The 20,844-nt window shown below is 38.1% G+C and overlaps 1 protein-coding gene across 1 annotated transcript in view; it reads left to right on the top strand.

Annotated features, from left to right (window-relative positions):
• ARHGAP18 (Rho GTPase activating protein 18) overlaps nucleotides 1-20,844 on the top strand; it is a 197,529-nt gene that overhangs the window by 149,044 nt on the left and 27,641 nt on the right. Inside the window, 6 exon segments of the mRNA XM_043964431.1 lie at nucleotides 101-178; nucleotides 6,770-6,847; nucleotides 6,849-6,930; nucleotides 12,009-12,079; nucleotides 12,081-12,092; nucleotides 16,998-17,204. Of these exon segments, the coding sequence (XP_043820366.1) occupies nucleotides 101-178; nucleotides 6,770-6,847; nucleotides 6,849-6,930; nucleotides 12,009-12,079; nucleotides 12,081-12,092; nucleotides 16,998-17,204 (528 nt within the window).

Raw genomic sequence — 20,844 nt, 5'->3', positions numbered from 1 at the left:
ACCTGAATATGGTGTAATCAATTTCAGTCATTTATATGTAAAATAGATATGATATTCTTGACAGTTATATTTCTAAATAGTAATTTTTTTTTTTGTACAGTTGATTTCTCGAATAGAAGAGGGAGGATTAGAAACTGAAGGACTTTTACGGATACCTGGAGCTGCAACAAGGATAAAGGTACTAACTGACTGAATATACTTATGAATAGATTTAATACTTAATTACAACTTTGAGTCATATTATAGCAACTTTATTATTTGATTCCTATGTTACAATAAAAATCTTTATGCAAAAATTAAAATAAGTATTCATTTTAACCGAATTTTTTTAAAAATCAGAGTAATATGTAAAAATTAATAAATCACCTGTTATTTCACAAAGATGAAATAGAAGTGTAACAATCCCATTTCTCTAGGAAACAGAACACTTAGTTAATTCCTCCACTCACCTACTATTCTGTGGAATGATACATTGGGCTTGTGTTGAGTGATACTAGGTAGATTCAAATTGAGGAATATTCCCTTCCATTGTTGACTCCAAATATCTACCAGAGCAGTAACTTTGACATTGGCAACAAATTAGTCTCCTAATCTGTTCCACTGACAAAATTTACATTGTCCCAGCCCCTCATTACTAGTAAGTAGTCCTAGGATTTCCTTTTCTTATTCCACATTTTATGCCATTATAATTCTAGTCTTCTTTCTAAGCAAAATTGTGAGGTAGATGAAGTTTTTGTCTTCTGAGACCCTTCCCTCCCAAACCCAAATCCCCACAAAGTCTTCTAACTACTTTCAGGATGGATTGTTTTTATACACTATTTAAAAAAACATAAGTCTAAAAGGCTGACCAAGAAAGGCATTGTGGTAAACAGAGAGACTACTAGATTAGGAATAGAGCATCTGAGTTTGAATTTGGATCCTATTAGTGATGACTTATGTGACCTTTGGCAAATCACTTAATATCTCAGCCTCAGTTTCCTTAGCTGGGTTTTATATTAATTCTTTCTCCATTCTCTATTGCCATATGAAAAATGCTCTACATCACTATTGATTAGAGAAATGCAAATTTAAAAGTGAAGCCATTTTAACTTACAAATAGCTTACATGCTATCAGGGGGACAGTATTGTACATACGTACATACACACACACAGACATACATATAAATTGTTCAGTCAGTTTTCAGTCCTACTGACTCTTCATGACTCCATTTGAAGTTTTCTTGGCAAAGATACTGGAATGGTTTGCCATTTCCTTCTCCAGTTCATTTTATAGATGAAAAAATTGGGGCAAACAGGATTAAGTAACTAGTCCAAGGTTGTATACCTAGTTAGTGTCTGAGGCTGGATTTGAACTCAGGGAAATGACTTCTGGATTCCAGGCCTGGCACTTAATCTACTGTACCACCTAGCCACCCCATATAATAAATATAATGCAGATAAATACAAGTTAGTTAGGGGGGCAGCTAGGTGGCACAGTGGATAGAGTACCAGCCCTGGAATTCAGGAGGACCTGAGTTCAAATCCGCTTCAGACACTTGACACTTACTGGCTGTGTAACCCTGGGCAAGTAACGTAACCCTCATTTGTGCCCCCCCCACCCCGAAAATACAAGTAGTTAGGAAAGTCTTCATGAAGACAGAGGAATCTGTGCTGCATCCTGAAGGATGAGACAGATTCTGTAAAGTGTAGGTGAGGCAGAAGTATGTCTTAGTCTTTCAGGGAGACCTAGTGCAACAACATGAGATGGCAGATGGATTGAGGACTGTGTGAGAGAATAATAAAGAACAGGCCACTTTACCACAACAGTAAAGATCCAGACCCTAAATCTTGAGCTAGGATGCTTCTAGGCCCAGAGCAGAGTCCAGATACATTTTAGAAAGGTTTGTGTGAATTTCTAGCTGCAGATGCATTTCATTGATTTATTTTTTTGACTTGTTTCCTCATTTATAGAACATTCGCTTCTGCCAGTTTGGCACTTGCCAAGTTATATCGTGATCTCTACTGTGGTATATATATATTTAGGCTGCTCAAAGTAATCACACAGTAACTTAATGTGACTTATCCACCATCCCAGCCTTTCTCCTCTGAAGCTTACACAACCCCAGAAACGATTAGGAGCTTAATGTATTTAAACATATTGTCATTGTCCTACACTTGTTAAGCACTAAGCAGTTCCTACACCTGGTAAGTGACACATTTAAGAGTGATTCTGAGATCAGTTCAAGTCCTGTTGAGAAATGCATTTGTTTAATAGAAACACTCCCTCAGAAACAGGTAATGTGCGTGTATGTTCTCTTCATACAGCAGTGCAGTGCCTTAGTTCGCTATTCACAATGCATCAGTGCCCACACTGATAAAGAGTGATTGCCAACTAACAGCAGAGTGATAGAGAGCGTTTGCTTCAGTGCAGAACACTGCATCTAAGGTGTGGATTCCTAGGAGAGGAAATCTGTCCAAAAGGACAATCTAAACCAAGTGTAATTTCCAGAAAGGCCAATTAAATGGATTCAGCTGGCTCAACCATCCACCCAGCCTCTTGTCCACAAACCAAATTATGCAGCAGCTGTCTTTTGTAAATATATGAAGATAGGAGCTAAGTGCTTAGTTGATTTTTTTCCTTCAACTCCTAACTGAAATGGTGTTGCTGGCCTCACTTGTTTCTCGTTTTGCCCCCGCTTTTCTGAGTGAAGCTTTCTTTTTGAAAAAATATTAAATTAGCATCGAGGAAAAGAATTCTGCACTATAACTAGCTTCAGGGGCATTTTGAAGAAGTTACTAACCTGATAAAGGGAATGCTATAGAAATAGTTGACCTAGATTTTATTTATTTTTTATTATTTTATTATTTTTTTGCAGGGCAATGAGGTTAAGTGACTTGCCCAGGGTCACACAGCTAGCAAGTGTCATGTGTCTGAGCCCTGACTTGAACTCAGGTCCTCCTGAATCCAGGGTCGGTTCTTTATCCACTGTGCCACCTAGCTGCCCCCTGACCGAGATTTTAGCAAAGCATCTGATGATGTCTCTCTTATTCTTTTTTTTGTACAAAATGAAGAAACTTCATTTTGTTAGTAGATGTTAGTGAAGCTAGGTAGATTGTTGGGGGGGGCAATGAAGGTTAAGTGACTTGCTCAGGGTCACACAGTTAGTAAGTGTCAAGTGTCTGAGGCCAGGTTTGAACTCAGGTCCTCCTGAATCCGGGGCCGGTGCTTTATCCACTGTGCTATCTAACTGCCCTAGGTAGATTTTTAAGCTGTTTAAACAGCTGGACTCTGAGTAGTTGTCAGTAATCATTGGAGAGTTCTCTCCAGTTCATCACTAGAAAGATATGAATGACCTCTTGTGGATCACCCTAGGATGTTTAGCCTTATAATATTTAACTTAAAAAAACCCCCAACAACACAATGACTCATGTAAAGGCAAAGGTGACATGCTTAGAAGATTTGTAGATGATGTGTAGCTGAAAAGGATCAATAACATATTGATTGGACGAATCAAATTCCAAGAAATCTAGATAGACTGGGATTTTGGATTCACTCTAGTAAGAGGTGATTTAATTAGGAATAGCTAGGTTCAAAAAACAAATTTTGAGTATGAAATGGCTAAATAGCATTTTTTTCTGGAAAAAAAATTTGGGATTTTAATCAGACATGAAGCATAATTCAAGTCAGTATTATCTGATATTGCAGGCATAAAAAACTTAATTCAGTCCTGGATTGAAGGGTGTCCAGAGTAGGGGAGGAGATGCTAATCTGTTGTACTCTGTTCTGGACAGAACACTTTTGGAATATCATATTCATTTCTGAGTGTCACATTTTAGTAAGGTTATTGATAACATCCAGAAAACATAATCAGGATGGTACAGTTACCTCAGTGTAACTCATATGAGGAATTCATTGAAGGAATTGGGGCTGTTTAACCTGGAGAAGAATAGTCTTAGGGTGAGACCTAACCAGTTTTTTAAGTATTTGAGACTGTCACTTCGAAAATGGTTTGAACTTTTTTATGCTTGATATCTTTCTCTTTTGGGGGGGGGGGAGGGAGAGGCAAATTGGGTTAAGTGACTTGCCCAGGGATACACAGCTAGTACGTATCTGAGGTTGGATTTGAATCAGGCCCTCCTGACTCCAGGGCCAGTACTTTATCCACTGTACCACCTAGCTGCCCTGCTTGATATCTCAAAAGACGGAGCATTTGGAGAAAATTTCAAGAGTCAACTTTAGACTAACTTTTTTTTTTCCGGGGCAATGAGGGTTAAGTGACTTTCCCAGGTCATGCAGCTAATTAAGTGTCAAGCGTCTGAGACCTGATTTGAACTCAGGTCCTCCTGAACCCAGGGCCCAATGCTTTATCCACTGAGGCCACGTAGCTGCCTCCCATAGACTAGATTTTAAGGACGATACTTCCTAATGTTAGAACTATTGAAAAGTGGGCTAATTTCTCTTTTTTTCAGCATTCCTTCAAGTGAAGACTGGATGACTATTTTTAGAAATGTTAAAGAGAATTCTTGTTTAGGAACTTGTTAGATTACCTCTGAGGGTCTCTTCCAACTCTGAGCTTCTGTGGATTCCTTAAAGTAATGGAAAGAAGATGTAGAGATATCTAATGACTTTTTGTCAAATATTCAGTATTTTCTGTCTTACTGGGTTTGTGGCTTGGAGACAAAAAACAAAGTCAATTGTCAAGCATTTGTTAAGTAATGTGTTATGTGCTAAACACGTTAATAGATGCTGTGAATCCTAATATATGGAATGAAACAATCCTTACTTTCAAGGAGTTTATATAGTCTCTCTTTCAATCTTTTTTTTTGGGGGGGGGGGCAACGAGGGTTAAGTGACTTGCCCAGGGTCACACAGCTAGTAAGTGTCAAATATCTGATACTGGATTTGAACTCAGGTCCTCCTGAATCTAGGGCCGGTTCTTTATCCACTGCACCACCTAGCTGCCCCTCCCCTTTTCATCTCGTCTGACTCTTGTAACTCCATTTGGGGTTTTCTTGGCAAAGATACTGGAGTGGTTTACCATTTCCTTTCAACTTATTTGACAATGAGGAAACTTGAGGCAAACAGGGTTAAGTGACTTGCCTAGGCTTCTCATAGCTAGTAAGTGGCAGAGGTCACATTTGAACTCAGGTCCTTCTGAATCCCGGAGTCCAGCACCTTTACTTACGGCACCACCTAGCCATCCCACATTATTCCCCTTAGGGAGCCTGGTATTCTAAGAAGTATATTGGTATTCTAGAATATATACCCTTAGGAGCATGGTTTTCTAAGAAAGTGGTAGATGTTGATATGAGTAGATTTATTAGAAGTATTATTATTCATAGTTATAAACCAAAGTATCAAAATACTCTGCCCAGTCAATTTCATCAGTGGCTTTGGGATAATTCAACTTATTAGTTCTCATTCTAATTTTGGAATTAATAATTAAAACCAATAAACAATAATAGGTGGCTTAAGGTTCAGCTTTTTTTTGTCACCCTACGGCATTTAAAGACATTCATAACCAGTTAAATTTTGTCTGGCTTTATCAAATAATCTTACTTGTTCACATTGTTTAGTTTTCCATTTATCTCTACCGAACATCCACCTTCCTCCTGTACTCTTAGGCATAAAACTTGACTATGAAATCTAGTTTCATGCCCTCTTGCTTTGTAGTTTCCAACAGAATTGTCTTAAAAAACTGTATTTTCATCCTTTTAAAACTATCCTGATTTAATCAGGATAGAGAACTCCTTGGTGAGGGAAACACAATCTACCAATAAAGACTGGCAACCATTCTGCAGCTTATAGTTGTAGCATACCTAGGCTCTTGAAAGGAAGTGCCTCGCCTGGGTTCACATGCAGTGAGTATCTGAGGCAGTGCTTGAATCCACATCTTTGTGACTTGTAGGACTACTTCACACTACACTACTCTCTACCACCTCTCCTTTATTCCAGTCAATAAATTCTTTCACTTGCACTTAGAGGAGCTTCAAAATATGACCTGATTGCTAGACATTCATATTTATTTAAGGCAGAATCGTGAGCTACTTTTTATTATATGAAGATCCTGGTAAAACCCCCCCATTTTTGCCTATGAGTAGCAGTGTGTTTAGCCAGGTCAACAACATTTAATTAATAGCTTACTGGGTTCTAGGCCCCCGTGCTAAGGAGGTAGAAAAAAGAGCAAAAACAGGGTTTCTGCTGTCAAAGAGATCACACTTCAGTGGAGGAGGACAATAATAAAATTTTGGGGGGGGGCAGCTAGGTGGCGCAATGGATAGAGCACTGGGCCCTGGATTCAGGAGTACCTGAGTTCAAATCCAGCCTCAGACACTTAACACTTACCAGCCGTGTGACTCTGGGCAAGTCACTTAACCCCAAATGCCTCATGTAAAAAAAAAAAATTTTTTTTTCTAAAAAACTATCTACAGTAATCACAGGGAAGAAGGTGAGATTTGAACTGAGTCTCAAAGGAGGTTAATTATATATGGTAGGGTAATGAGGGTTAAGTGACTTGCCCCAAGGTCACATAGCTAGTAAATGTTAAGTGTCTGAGGCTGGATTTGAACTCAGGTCCTGCTGAATTCAGGGCAGTGCTTTATCCACTGCGCCACCTAGCTGCCCGACTAATTTTATATTAATACAGGATGACTGGTGTGGCAGCCGGTGACACTTGGAATGATTTTTAGGTTTCCATAGTAAGAAACTTGTACAATATGAGAAATACGCGAAACTATCCGTGGGACGAAGCTTGGTTTTGGTGTTCACTTTTGTTCTCGTGTCTTTCAGAACCTTTGCCAAGAACTGGAAGCAAAGTTTTACGAAGGAACTTTTAACTGGGAAAGCGTCAAGCAGCATGATGCCGCCAAGCCTCTTGACGCTTTTCATTCGAGAACTGCCTCAACCATTGCTCAGTCTAGAATATCTCAAAGCTTTTCAGGCTGTACAGAGTAAGTAGTGTTCCCTTCTATGGATGCAGACTCTGTGAGTGGAAACCTTATGTTCTTATAGGCAAGGCCGTCTTTAGAGAGGTAATTGTTATTACTTGTATCTTGAGCAATAAAGGAATCAGCAACATTTATTTGGTTAGAGATCTAGGGCAGCTGGGTGGCATAGGGGATAGAATGCTGGATCTGGAGTCAGGAAGATGAGTCCTTCCTGAGTTCAAATCTGACTTCAGAAACTTTGTAGATGTGTGACCCTGGGCAGTGTGGGGACCAATTTTTAATTGGGGAGTGCTAGCTAAGCGGCTCGCCGCAATATTGGGGAAAGGAAGGAGACCGACAGCCTCCCTCAAAACAGAACAAGATTTATTTTAACAAGAACAAACTTAAAAAAAAACAAAACACAAACAGGATCAGTAGGATCAAGGGAAAGGAAATAAAATGAGGAAAGGGAAAGTATAATACCCTGAAAAAATACCACCGCCACAGGAATCAGCTGAAAATACGCAGCAGAAGGCCCGTTGCTTTCCAGCTTCCACCTAGAATGCCCAATTCTCCTCCCCCAAACCTAGAAACACCCCACACAGCCCCAGCCAATGGGATGGCTGCTCTGACAGCCACATGACAGCCCTCACTAGGCTTCAATCATTATAATTTTGCCAGCTCATGTAGGCGTCGGGGATTGGTGATGGTGAGGTGCCAGAGCCCTGGCAAGGGCTACAACAGTGGGTGGAGCACGTGGGGTTTGCGGAGCCCCAGGCCAGTGCGTGCCGAGGCATAAAACCCTCAAATAACAATTAATTCTTTACAGCAGGTAGCTTAACCCTGTTTTCCTCACTTTCCTTCTCTATAAAATGAGTTGGAGAAAGCAATGGCAAACCATTCCATTATCTTTGTCATGAAAAGCCTAAATGTGTGACCTGGGCAAGTCATGTAACCCTCATTGCCAAGGAAGGAAGGAAGGAAGGAAGGAAGGGAGGAAGGGAGGAAGGGAGGAAGGGAGGAAGGAAGGAAGGGAGGAAGGAAGGGAGGGAGGAAGGAAGGAAGGAAGGAAGGGAGGAGGGAGGGAGGGAAGGAGGGCGGAGGGAGGGAAGGAAGGAAGGAAGGAAGGAAGGAAGGAAGGAAGGAAGGAAGGAAGGAAGGAAGGAAGGAAGGAAGGAAGGAAGGAAGGAAGGAAGGAAGGAAGGAAGGAAGGAAGGAAGGAAAAAGAAGGGGATCACAAGGAGTCAGACACAACTGAAAAACTGATTGGAACAACAAAAGTGGATCTAGTAATATCCCCAGGGATTCCTGAAGCACAAGTCTGAACTCAGCTATAAAAGAAATGATTTATTTTTCTGTGCGGTACCCAATAAATAGGATCAGATAGGAAAGCACATGTAATACCTTTGAGATCTATTATGTAGGTCCCCAACAATCCAATTAGACTATATTACTTTAATTGGGACCTAAAGAAATAGATCTCAATGAATTCAATTGAATTAGTTGGATTTATTGGGGACCTAAAGAAATAGCGATCGAAGATATTATATATGTCTTCTTCCTGTTTAGATTTATAATGTGCTATTTAAGGAGGATAGCCCATTTGTGCACCAGAGAATCTCCCTGCAATTTCACATTTCTTTTATGATTGAATGAACTACATAAGATGCCTATATTCAACTCTTCACTTTCCTGGCCAAGTCGTCTAAGAAACATTTATTGGAGAAGTATATCACTGTGGGTTTAGCAGTTACCATAAAATCAGTAAGCTTCGTGAGAAAGTCTGCCAGATTTTCATGACTGATATACTTTTGAAATCAGCCTACACAGGCATAGATTTAGGCATTTTGTTTGTTCCCTCTTGGATGTGGTCACCCTACTTGAAGTCCTCATGTTTTTGTGGTTTACTGGATTTGGGTAACTTTTGAGTTACTGCTGATAGTAGTTCTCAAGTACCGTCTCTCCTGGCAACATTGAGCCAATAACTGGATTGCCTACGTGCTGCTTCTATCTCCACTGCAATCAGAAAGGATGGGGAGGGGAATGACTGGCCTCCCAGGTCAGTACTGACATCAGAAAGCCTCTCTCTCATATCTGTAGAGCATAATGGTGCTGTCTTGGAAATGTCTTTCTTCCTCATTCAATTCAAAAACATTTACTACATGCTCAGTGTGCATGTGTTGTGTGTGTGTGGGTGGGGGATTGTTTGGTGTTCAGGTGTGGTTACTATGGCAGGGTTTTGGGGGAGATTGGCAAAGTTTGGGTAAGACACAGTTCTATTCTGACTAGCTTACAGGGTGGTAAACCTCATGCTGCATTGTTAAAAGCCATAATGTGAAATAATGCACAAAAAAGTAGATGTAAGAATTGGAGGCAAAGTGCTACCTGACATTTGTGAAGGACAGTGGGAAGGTTGTTTGTGATTGGGAGCAGTCAGGAAACCTTCTTAATAAAAGTTTGGTAGATTTAGGGGCATCTAGGTGGCGCAGTGGATAAAGCACCGGCCCTGGATTCAGGAGTAGCCTGAGTTCAAATCTGGCCTCAGACACTTGACACTTACTAGCTGTGTGACCCTGGGCAAGTCACTTAACCCCCATTGCCCCACTTAAATAAAAAAGTGGTGCCATTAAAAAAAAGTGGTGGCATTTTATGCTAATCCCTAAAAAATGGGCAGAAGTTAAGCAGGAAGGCATGGTGGGCAAGAAGACATTCCAGATATAGGGAATGGCACATACAAAGGCATATAATAGGGAGGAAAAGTACAAGGAAAGATGAGAAGTCCAATTTATCCGGGTCATAGAGTATGTTCAGGAGGAATTTGTAAGATAGAGTCGGCAAAGTAGGTGTTGTCAGGGTATGGAAAACCTTGAATGAGAAGCTAAAGATTTGAACTTTATTCTAAAGGAATTGAGGAAGTACCCAAAGGTTGTTCTTGGAGCAATGAGATCACGTGGAAAGAGAAGCCTTGAAGCCATATGAAGCATGCAGTGGCTGGCATTTGAAAGTATTGGGAAAGGAAAGAGAAGGTGGAAATACCAGTTAGAAAGATACTTCAATAGACCAAGCTGGTGGTAATGAAGGCCTGTATTCGTGTTGTGGCATAACCTCCAAGAGCACTTGAGTACAAGAATAAGTAAGGGGGGTGGGGGGGAAGAGAATTAGATCTGTGATCTTGCTGGTCTAGGGACACATCCTCTCCTAATACAGTTGAGCAAGTTCTTGTAACTTATGTGTCTTAAAGAGTTGCCTAGACCAGAGTTTCTTAAATTTTTCCACTCATCATCCTTTTTTTCCAGAGAAATTTTTATGCAACCCCAGGTATAAAAGTATATAAAAATAGGTATAGATAACCTTTTACTGTTGCCAAATTTTTGGAGACCCCCATATTCAATTATGCACCCACAGTTTAAGAGGCTTTGACCTAGACCACTAATAAGTTAAGTGATTTGCCCAGGGTCACACCAGTTCATCCTTTACTCTGAGGTTGGGCTTTCCATCCACTATGTTATGATGCCTCTCTACAAGAAATTCTTTTAAAATTTATACATTTTTCTTTAGGTAGTTTGGACTTACTGCATACACACACACATACACACATGTGTGTATGTATATGTATAGCATGTGTGCATGTACTATATAGGTATACATGTGTGTATATGTGCATGCATAGTATATACATGTGTATAGCACACGTATATGCGTGCATATATGTATATGTGCATATGCACATATGCATACACATGTGTAGAGATAGACAGACATGCATATTTCCAGGGTATATGTTAAATGTGCTAATTATATCCTTGAAAGCTGTTATTTAGGGTAAACCTATATTTATCTCACAACAGCCTCTTTATTGTACTATTCTCATTTTGCACCATCATGTTGTGAAATTCCACCATAACTATGTTCTGCTGAATATCCATACATTACATCCCTTATGGTTGGTGAAAATCCAAGCTCAAACATTGGTTAGCTTGCTATTGTCATATTAATTATACTATTAGCATTGTTGTAGTACCTACCAGCCCTAATGTTTCATCTAATATTACATTGTCATGAAAATAATGCTTTTATATGTGCTTTGCTTTGTAATTCAGTCGCCCAGTAATATGCACAGTTAACCCTATCCACATCATAACTTTCCCCATCATGGTTTCAATATATCGTGGGTAGGCATAATAAATTAAATGGCAATTTTGAGGAGTTTTGGGGAAGCTGCAGATGACATGTGAAAGCCAGCAGATGACACAGAAAAAGTTTAGGAACTCAGAAATGCATAAAATATTGGTTTTGTATTATATGTCAACATATTTTATCTTTTATTACTATAAACACCACATAAAAGAAAAGTAAAAGAAATTCAGACTTCTCTGTTATAGAGGAGGACCAAAAGTTTTACATGGATTTTCCAGTTTGCAGGGGGCAACCACGCCCCTAATCCCCATAATTTGGAAGGGAGAACTGTATACATGTATTTGAAAGGACTTGGTGATAGAGACAGAAAATGATTGCTACCAATCATACTGCTGCTTTTCCTGTCCTTTCTTGATGTATCACAGCTATTAGCCTTGTGACGACCTGTTATGTTGAATTTAATGGAATTAGGATATTCTTAGATGATTAGCACTAAAACAAACAGGTGAGTTTTGGCCTGTCCTGGTCTGGCAAAATCTTTTCAGTTTTAATTATAAAATTTAATTACCAAAATCTCAAGTAAGGGTTTTCCCTCCTTGAGGGGAATCTCTGTCATGTGCCAAATGAAGAAAGAGTCAAAATCCAGTGTTGTTTCTTTTCTGTAGGTGTCAATCTCATATAACCTAGATGCCTGAAAAAAGCACTGCTGTGTGCCTAGAAACATAAGGCATTTAAGTCATATGCTAACAGTTGGAAGTGAGCATCCAATGTGAAAGTGAAGCTCTGCAGAAGCAGCTGCATTTACTCATCCACTCACAGAAAATCTCCAAACAAGCATTGCTGCTCACTTGTTTTGCTCTCTATGTTCCCGATGGATTTTTGACCTAAAAATAATCGTAACTTTTCTTTTCAATCACAACAAAAAAAGAGAGTTCCAGAGCTCAGGATAGTTATTCTCTTCACAGATCGTCCAACCAAGAAGCACCAACTACAGGCTCTGAATTTTCTTGTCATTCTTCTGCCCGAGACCAATAGGAGACACCTTGAAGGTCAGATGAGTTGACTGTTATAGAAATATCTAATTTACTAAACATTTAGTAAATACCTATGTACTAAGATACTGCACTGGGTGTTGGGATTACGAAGATAAAACTGAAACAGCCCCTTTCCTCAAGATGCATTAAAGTGCGATAGATAGGTAGAAAAGTACACAAATATATAGAAATATTAGAATACAAAGGAGTTTGGCAAAATAAGAGAGAGCTTATTTGTTGTTGCTTTTTTAAAAAATACGGATATAGTAGGCCCTTTGGCAAGGATGGAGAAAAAAATATAGTTTTGTAAATCAATATTATTATATCTTAGAAGTTTCACTTGAAAATAGATCCACACTTCTCCTTCAATTAGGAAATTAACAATTGCCTTCAGCTGACTGCAGTCTTGATTGCAAGGACAAGTGGCTGAGTTTGAAATGAAAGTGTCACTTGAGTTGGGAGTTTTGGGTTTTTAGAAGTAAACACTTTTCTTGCCCAAGAAGATAATCTAGTACAAGCAAATGTAATGTTTCCTCTTCAAAGCTGAAAATAATACTGTTTTTAAAAAATATCCTATTTTATCCAATCGGTATAACATCATTTCAAAGTGAAATATGTATATTTCTATCATATTTAAATGATGAAAATATTTATTTTCTTCTTTGGGTTGATGACTATGTAGGCAATCAGTAGTCTGTGGTTCCCCCTTCTGACCCTTCCTCTTCTCCTCAGCCGAAAAAAGGAAACCAGCAAAAGTATATGGAAAGTAGCAATAAAAAAACTATTACACTCAGCATCAGAAACATTTATAATATGTTAAGGGCTAAATTCTAGCTAGTCTGTCTAAAATATCTAATGAGTGGTCGCCAATAAATTATAAAGCTTTAGCAAGAGTTAGACTTTTAAGCATTTATTAGGAGAATAAGATTTGGTAAAAAGAGAAGAAACGGCCTAGATTCCTATCTATTAAAGGGAGAGCACATTTCTAGCTCCACTCTCCACCAGAGTCCAAAGAGTGTGAGACAGAGCACTAGTCTCTTCCCTCTTCCTCCACTAGCCAACGTCACTTTCCTGACGCCAAAGAAAAGACTCCTGGTCTTGCCCTCAAAGACCTCGCTTCATGGGCGGAACTCTTCTACAGTAAGTCTCCAGCAGGTGGCGTCATTCCAATCGTTACAATATATGCATGAACCTTTGTTTTGGTATTTAAAGAACAGAACAAAATATTGGGGAGGTTTAAGATGGGAAAGGTCACTTTCCCCCCTCTATTCTCCTTCTGTCTCCTGCCTCAATTTTTGCTTAATATTTTATAATATTATATTTACTTAGAACATAAATCTAATCATGGAAAACCAAAGAAAGCTGAATCACTGCTGAGTAAATGCATGGGATATTTCACCTTTTATTTATTAGCATGACTTTTAAGACAACACAGTTTTAGCTGTGTTAGCAATGTGCCACTGTGCTCATGAAATAAACATGAATGTTCAACTTCTGTGGATGAGGCATCCTACATGCGTCACATATGAGTATGAAGAATTTTCTTATTTATTCTTTCTTCCTAATATAGAAACATATTCTGCCTGACTGGTTGATAGATAACATTTATAACCTGAGATAGTTTTGTGGAAGAACTGGGGAACTAACTGGAAGATGCTTGGTAACATATGTCGTAGTACAACATATGACTGCAAAATAAATCCGACCAATTTCTTTTTTAATAGCAGAGTTTGGTTTAACAATAAAAACACTTACAATTTATGTGACCTGTCTTACATAGCATGATATTATTTCATCCTCACAATAAGTGTGTAGTAGAATGTACAAATTCAGAGATGTTAAAGGATTTGCCAAAATCATTGAGCTGTGCTCAGGGTCAGAATTAGAACTCAGATTTAAAAAATTTACATATCCAGAGCTCTTTTCCATTCCCTCCACACTGAGTACCTTTGTTTGAAGTAGCCTCATTTGGAATCTGGAAGCTTTGGATTCAAATCCCACCTCAGACATTTATTAGCGGCATGTCCCTGGGCATGTCACTTATCTGTAAAATGAAGGGATTAGACCTAGTTATCATTAAGTTCTCTTCCAGCTCTTTATTTGTGATCCAATGAGCCTATGAAAAGGTTATACATTTAACTCCAAATCAGAAGCTTTGGAAATATTTTGAGTGGTGGCAACGTTATTGGAATGTTTTAAAATTCTGTGGCATATTCTTTTCATTATGCTTAGAAGTGGAAAAATTTCATCTTTCGGAAAAAATTTGTTTTTCTAAATAATCAATAGCCATTTGAAGTGAATCTCTAGATAAGTAGTCCTTTTTTAAAAAAAAAAATCTCATGCCTAGAACGCACTCTCTCCTCCCTGCCATCTTACAGTATCTCTGGCTACCTTCAAAAGGCAACCCAGGTGCTACTTCCTGAATGAAAACTTCCTGATCACCAGAGTTATTAGTATATTAGAAATATAATTGAAATTATTTTGTATTATGTACATATTGTATCCTCCAGTAGAACACAAGCTCCTTGAGGGTAGGAACTTTCTTTATCTTGATCCTTCCCATCAGCTAACACCAAACCAAGCAGTGCTTAAATGTTTATCAGATTCAACTGAAATATGACCATAAAGTAATGACTCATTTTCTTCTTTATATATAAACTCTTAAATCACTTGCACTGTCATTTATTTATTTATTTATGCCTTTATTTTGTTCATTCATTGATTGTTAGAGAAGGAAGTAGTAACAGGCTTATGAAATTGGGCAACAATAGATATAAGGTCAGGAGGGTTAGTACAGTGGTACTATTATATTTTTGATGGGGGCTAGCATTCTTGCTCCTGAGCATGGCTTCTCTCCATTGACATATGAACAGGGACCAGAAGGGAGGGAAAAGCGGGTTTTTTGCTTTTTATTCACTTTGATTATAGCTGTTGGGTGCTGGGTCACCTCATTGAGCAGGGACATTCAGTAGATCAGGTGTTAGAGTAAGTGTTGACAGAAATGAGAGTTGGTATTTATTATTTTCTATATCTCTATAGAGTTAGCCGTTTTTGTGCCTCTTGGGTCTATGGAATTTTGGAAAGATGAGCTTTTTCTCCTCAGGTATTGCAGGATAGTTGGTTAATATTTTTTTTTCAATGGGGCACTTGTGTTCCTCAAATAGATTTTTTTTTAAAGTTTGAAAAATAATTTTGTTACAGAACACAACAGTACTTACTTCATTTTGTAAGGATTCCCCAGCTTGGAAGTGGGCAAAATAACCCAGCTAAGTTCTTTAAGGCAGGTTACAAACTGGTTACAAAAAAAGGGACAATTTACAAAGTTTTTTTTTTTTTTAAAAAAGCAATCGTGGCTGAAGAAAATTGATGTTAAGTATTTATTGGTACTAACGTTTATGATCATGGATAAGGTACTCAGATATTATTGTGTATATCCAATATCACCTCTACAAAAATCCTTATGTAATTATTCATTGTGACATAAAAATTATCCTAGAGTGAAATAAAGGATTTGTGTAGTATGTTCTGTACTATCCCTTTGAGTTGCTTTAAATTAGCAAGGAATACATACATATTAAAATTAAACTGGTTTATTAATTAGCTTGTTATTTTATGACGATGAAGAAACAATTAGCCTGATCTTAGTTCTTTTCAGATCACAAGAAAATGTTTTTCCAAACATTAGCAATTAATCATTTTGGGGATAATTTGGGCTTGGTTCTTCATTCTTAGATCATAATTAAACTTGCCCAGGAGTTAGGTTCCAAATTTTCAACTATCCCACTGTTAGAAATGAAGAATGTATAATCCATGATCTTTTTTTCATAGTCTTGTAGAATGCATAATAGTTAATCATGGTTTAATATAAATCAGTTTGTTCTAAATATGTTTATATTAATTAGTATTTTTCCGTGATGTAGAAATAAAGTTGGATGTGATTGGTCTGGCCTTCTTGTGAAGGACAGTGAGTTGAATATGAAGATGTAATGCATTTCTTAACCTCTTTTCTCAAAGTTAACTGTGTTAAGAAAATAATGGAAAGAACCTTAATTTATGACCTAATTTCTGAGTAGAACTATTCAACATTTCTTTGATTTATGGTAGGTACGATTTATAGGTTTTAATTTTATTATTCCTAAGAAAGATAGGGGGTGGTTGGCGCCAAATAGCTGAACATTATAAGCACAGGGGTCTTAACTAGCTTTTGTTGCCCATTTCTTCCCTTTTCTCTACCCCTTCAAAATCAATCACCATGAAAACTTCTAATTTCTAATTCAATAAGGTTAATATCCCAACAGGAACTCACTAGAGACTTCAGGGATTAGCTGAAAAAGCAGCGGGGTGAGTCAGAAGACTGCAAATTGCAGTCATGATTCTGACACTTAGGAGAAGGGTTACCTTGGGCCATCTGTAAAATGAGTGGGGTTGCATGAGATGATGTTGAAAGTCCTTTCCTTCTCTAAATCCTATGATCCTGTTGATCCAGGTCAAGGATGAGAGAGGGAAAAGTGGGAGAGAATATAAGAATCAACATTGCTCCTTGAAAATAGACCCCAACTTTACCACCTTGGTGGTTCATTCAATACAAACACAAACATATTTAAGGGGAAAGGCCAGAGGTTAGAATAGCAAATGTAAATGAAATGGAGACTATCAGAATGATGATGGAATCAATCAGTTAACAGACATTTATTAAGTGCCTTACTTTGTGTAGGTTCTGGGAATACAGAGAGAAAATGAAATAGGCCTTCCCCTCCAGGGGCTGACATACTATCATAGGTTTGTTATTGCCTGCTGGCTTTTGTTTCATGAAATGTATTTTTAAAATTATATACAAATCCTCAAGCCCCTCTTGCTGCTGTGTTCTCATCTGTTATCTTCATGTGTAAGACAAATTTAAGAGTGTGATTTCTATTTCAGGCTCTGCTTGAGTTCCTTCAAAGAGTAATAGACAATAGAGAAAAAAATAAAATGACCGTGAGGAATGTGGCCATGATTATGGCCCCCAATCTCTTTATGTGCCCAGGACTGAGCATCAAGCCCAATGAACAAGGTGAATTTGTGATGGCTGCTGGGACAGCTAGTGTAATGCATTTCTTAATTAAATACCAGAAACTTCTTTGGACGGTGAGTACACTTTCTAAAATCCTTTTTATACTATTATACGTCATCAAAGCAATATTTTTATACTAACTTTGAACAGTTCATTTTAGACTATAGACATGCAAAATGGGCTAGATTTATAGCCCTTTGCATAAGAGTGATTGAGAGTTATGAGCTCAAAGAACAAGAACAATCACAACAGTGGATAGAGCACCGGCCCTGGATTCAGGAGGACCTGCGTTCAAATCCAGCCTCAGACACTTGACACTTACTAGCTGTGTGACCTTGGGCAAGTCACTTAACCCCAATTGCCTCACAAAAAAAACAAAACAAACAAACAAAAAGAACAATCACATGGGTATGTCTGCAAGAAAAGTCCCTAAGACAGATACCTCATGTCTTGTCACTGAAAAACATCTTAATAATCATGTGACGGTACATCCTAGCCCTAGATAGGGCGTCAGAGGAAGCTGAGTGGTTCAGTGGATAGGGTGCAAGACCTAGAATCAAGAAGACATGAGTTAGAATCCAGACTCAGACATTTACTGTGTGACCCTGGACACATCACTTAAGTTCTGTCTGCTTCAGTTTCCTCATCTATAAAATGGGTTTAAGAATAGCACCTATGGGGCGGCTAGGTGGTACAGTGGATAAAGCACCGGCCCTGGATTCAGGAGTACCTGAGTTCAAATCTGGCCTCAGACACTTGACACTTACTAGCTGTGTGACCCTGGGCAAGTCACTTAACCCCCATTGCCCTGCAAAAAAAAAAAAAGAAAAAGAATAGCACCTACCTCATAGGGTTGTCCTGAGAATCAAATGAGATCATATTTGTAAAGTGCTTTGTAAACATGAAAGCACGATGTAAACACCAGCTATTATTATTAATAAGAATTATCTCATTTTACAGATAAGGAGATTGAGGCCTAGGTAGTTGGCATCTGAGGTGGAATTTGAGCCTGTCTATTTATTTTGGAGGTAGCTTTTAGCACTGTAACACAAGGCCTCACAGCCAGGCGCAAGAGGGACAACATGACATAGTAGGTAGAGAGCTGACTTACAGGCCAGGAAGATGTGAGAACAAATGCTGTCTCCCAGCTGTGATATGTGTCACCCTGGGCACAGTGCTCTCAGCTCTCTAGGCAGCTTTTTAAAGACTGGAAGATGCAGAAAGGTCTGTTAACGTCTCCTTACCAAAAAATCACAAGTTCAGCATTTATCTCTCTATCCACAATGAAACCAGGTAAAACCTTCATTAGATATTATCCAATGAAATGCAAGCCAAGTATTTTCTGTGATGCAAGGGAAAGAACATTAGCCAGTGGTCAGAAGTCCTAAAATCTAATCCAACTTCCATCAAAACCTAGCTTTGTGACCTTGGACGCGTCTCTTTTTTTGTTGGCCTTCAGTTTCTTTGTTAAATGAGGAAAGTAAGCTTAGGTGGCCTAGAAGTATTCCTTCCAGCTCAGACATTTTGTAAATCTAATTACTATTCCAACAAATTTGATAATGAGGTTTTCTCCTACTCCTCTCTCTTCTAGAGACTTCCATGATTTTGTCCAGTAGTTCAGTTCAAATAATTCAGATCAGTTTTTCTGGAAAGCCTTGCCACAAGGGATATTTACATTTTATACATTTCTCTGTTATTAGGCAACATCAGTTCTCCCTTTTTTCTTTTCCTTTCTGTCTGGTACTTTATGACATGCATTAAGATAGACAACATATAGAACTCATCCATCAGCATATACAATATACACCTCGAACTGAGGGTACAAATAGACAATGAGTTGGGCCCAGAATTAAACAGAAGGAGAAGAGGGGGAATGGAATGCCTTTGGGAAATTGTAAAATTTCTTTAATGACCCCAAGCTCTTCCCCCAAATCAGAATCTGTCTTTTTTAATAGTAATTGTCTGCCAGATATAGCAGTCTCCAAAGAATGCAAAATTATTATCACACAAAGCAGTGCAAAGGCATGTGCTTGGTGTGACTAGGCACAGAAGACCTGGAATAAAGGGATATTAATAAGAGCAATGCACGCTTGAAAAAGAAGATGGGCTGGAAAAAAAAATGGGCTGGTCACATGATAAAAGCAAGGGATGAATGAGCCCATGTGTTCCACTGGTATACCTGTGAGATTAGGAGAAACTGAGGATAGCCCTGGGACCTGAGGTGGACTCAGGGAAACATATGAACAAGAGTCTCACAGGATGGTCACACATGGATGGGTAACGCTCTTTATTGCTGCAAGGAGTATTCACACTTGTGAGATCACAGATCCATTTGAGTTTGAAAACCTTGGTCAGATGGATAATCTGAAATTAATTGAAAGGAAGAAGAGGTCCTATGATGTCCTAAACATTGTAGTGATAGCTTGATTGATTTAAATCATTCTCCAGTGATACTTAATGTTCTATGACAGGTATTCAAAACCTTTTTGGTCATTAAAAAATATTGGAGAAAATCTTCATTCATTAAAAATATTTTTGGACTTGAAAAAACTGGGTGTTAGAATATCTGAGTTTTTCCTGGATGGTTCCCATAAATATGTAATAGAATAGATTAAATTAACAGCAGTAGCAGTGATGACAACGACAACAACGTCTCACATTTACATAGAGCTTTAGGATTCATAGAGTGCCTCATATATATGATCTTATTTAACCATGTGAGGTAGGTCCTTTTATTATCCCCATTCTACAGATACGGAATTGGAGGGGAGGAGAAGTCAATCAACTTGCCCAGGGTCATTCAAACTAGGAAGTAGTAAATGTAGATGAAATTTGAACCCGGATCTCTCTGATTTTGAATGCAGGACTCTGAAGTGTCTACTGTGTATAAGACATTGAGAAAATAAAAACCAAACACAAAGTCACCATTGCTTTCAAGGAACTTCACTTGATTTTTCTTTTCTCATGTAAATACACCTGTGATGTAGATGATTTTTAAAATGTTTATTATGTTAAAGAGAAAAATGTAGTTGTAAAAGCACATATAGTATTATTACACAGTTACCTTTCAGTAGCAATCTCAATTTTTTTTGCTACTAAACCATTATTTTTATTATAACTTTCCCTTCTACATTGTAAATTTATGTAATTTATGTTTTATGATATGCTGTTATCATGTATTATTTTTATGAAGTCCGTATAATATGAATATTGTGGTTTCATTCATCAAAATTGGCTTTCTTTTTGACAGTCAGTTTTGCATTGGCTTCTTGAAGTTAGAAAACTAATCATCTGAATTTGGGAAGAAGGGCCGCAGATGGCTCTTGGGCCTGATGGAAACAAAAGTTTTACTGTGGTTCAGTTGAGTCAGTCTAAAACATCCTGATATGAATTGTTTATTTAAAGTAAATGCCAAGATAAAGGCTCATATTTATATAGTACTTGAAGGCTGAGAAGGTATTTTATAATATCATCATCAGGGAGGTGCTATTCTTACCCCCATTTTATAGATGAGGAAACTGAGCCTCAAAGCATTAAATGAGTTGTTCAAAAGTCACACAACTAATAAAATACTTGAAGATTCCAAACTCTAGGTTTCCTTACTCCAAATCTAGTGGGGTTTTAAAAGATTTTATATAATTATAATAATATATGTTTATGATTATAATAATATATTTTAATGGCACCTTTCCTTTCTAAAATTTTGCAAGCGAG

The sequence above is a fragment of the Dromiciops gliroides genome, chromosome 4 (genome assembly GCF_019393635.1).
Source record: "Dromiciops gliroides isolate mDroGli1 chromosome 4, mDroGli1.pri, whole genome shotgun sequence".
NCBI lineage: Eukaryota > Metazoa > Chordata > Mammalia > Microbiotheria > Microbiotheriidae > Dromiciops > Dromiciops gliroides.
Note: the sequence above shows the minus strand (reverse complement) of the source record. Positions and strands in the feature narration are given on the sequence as shown.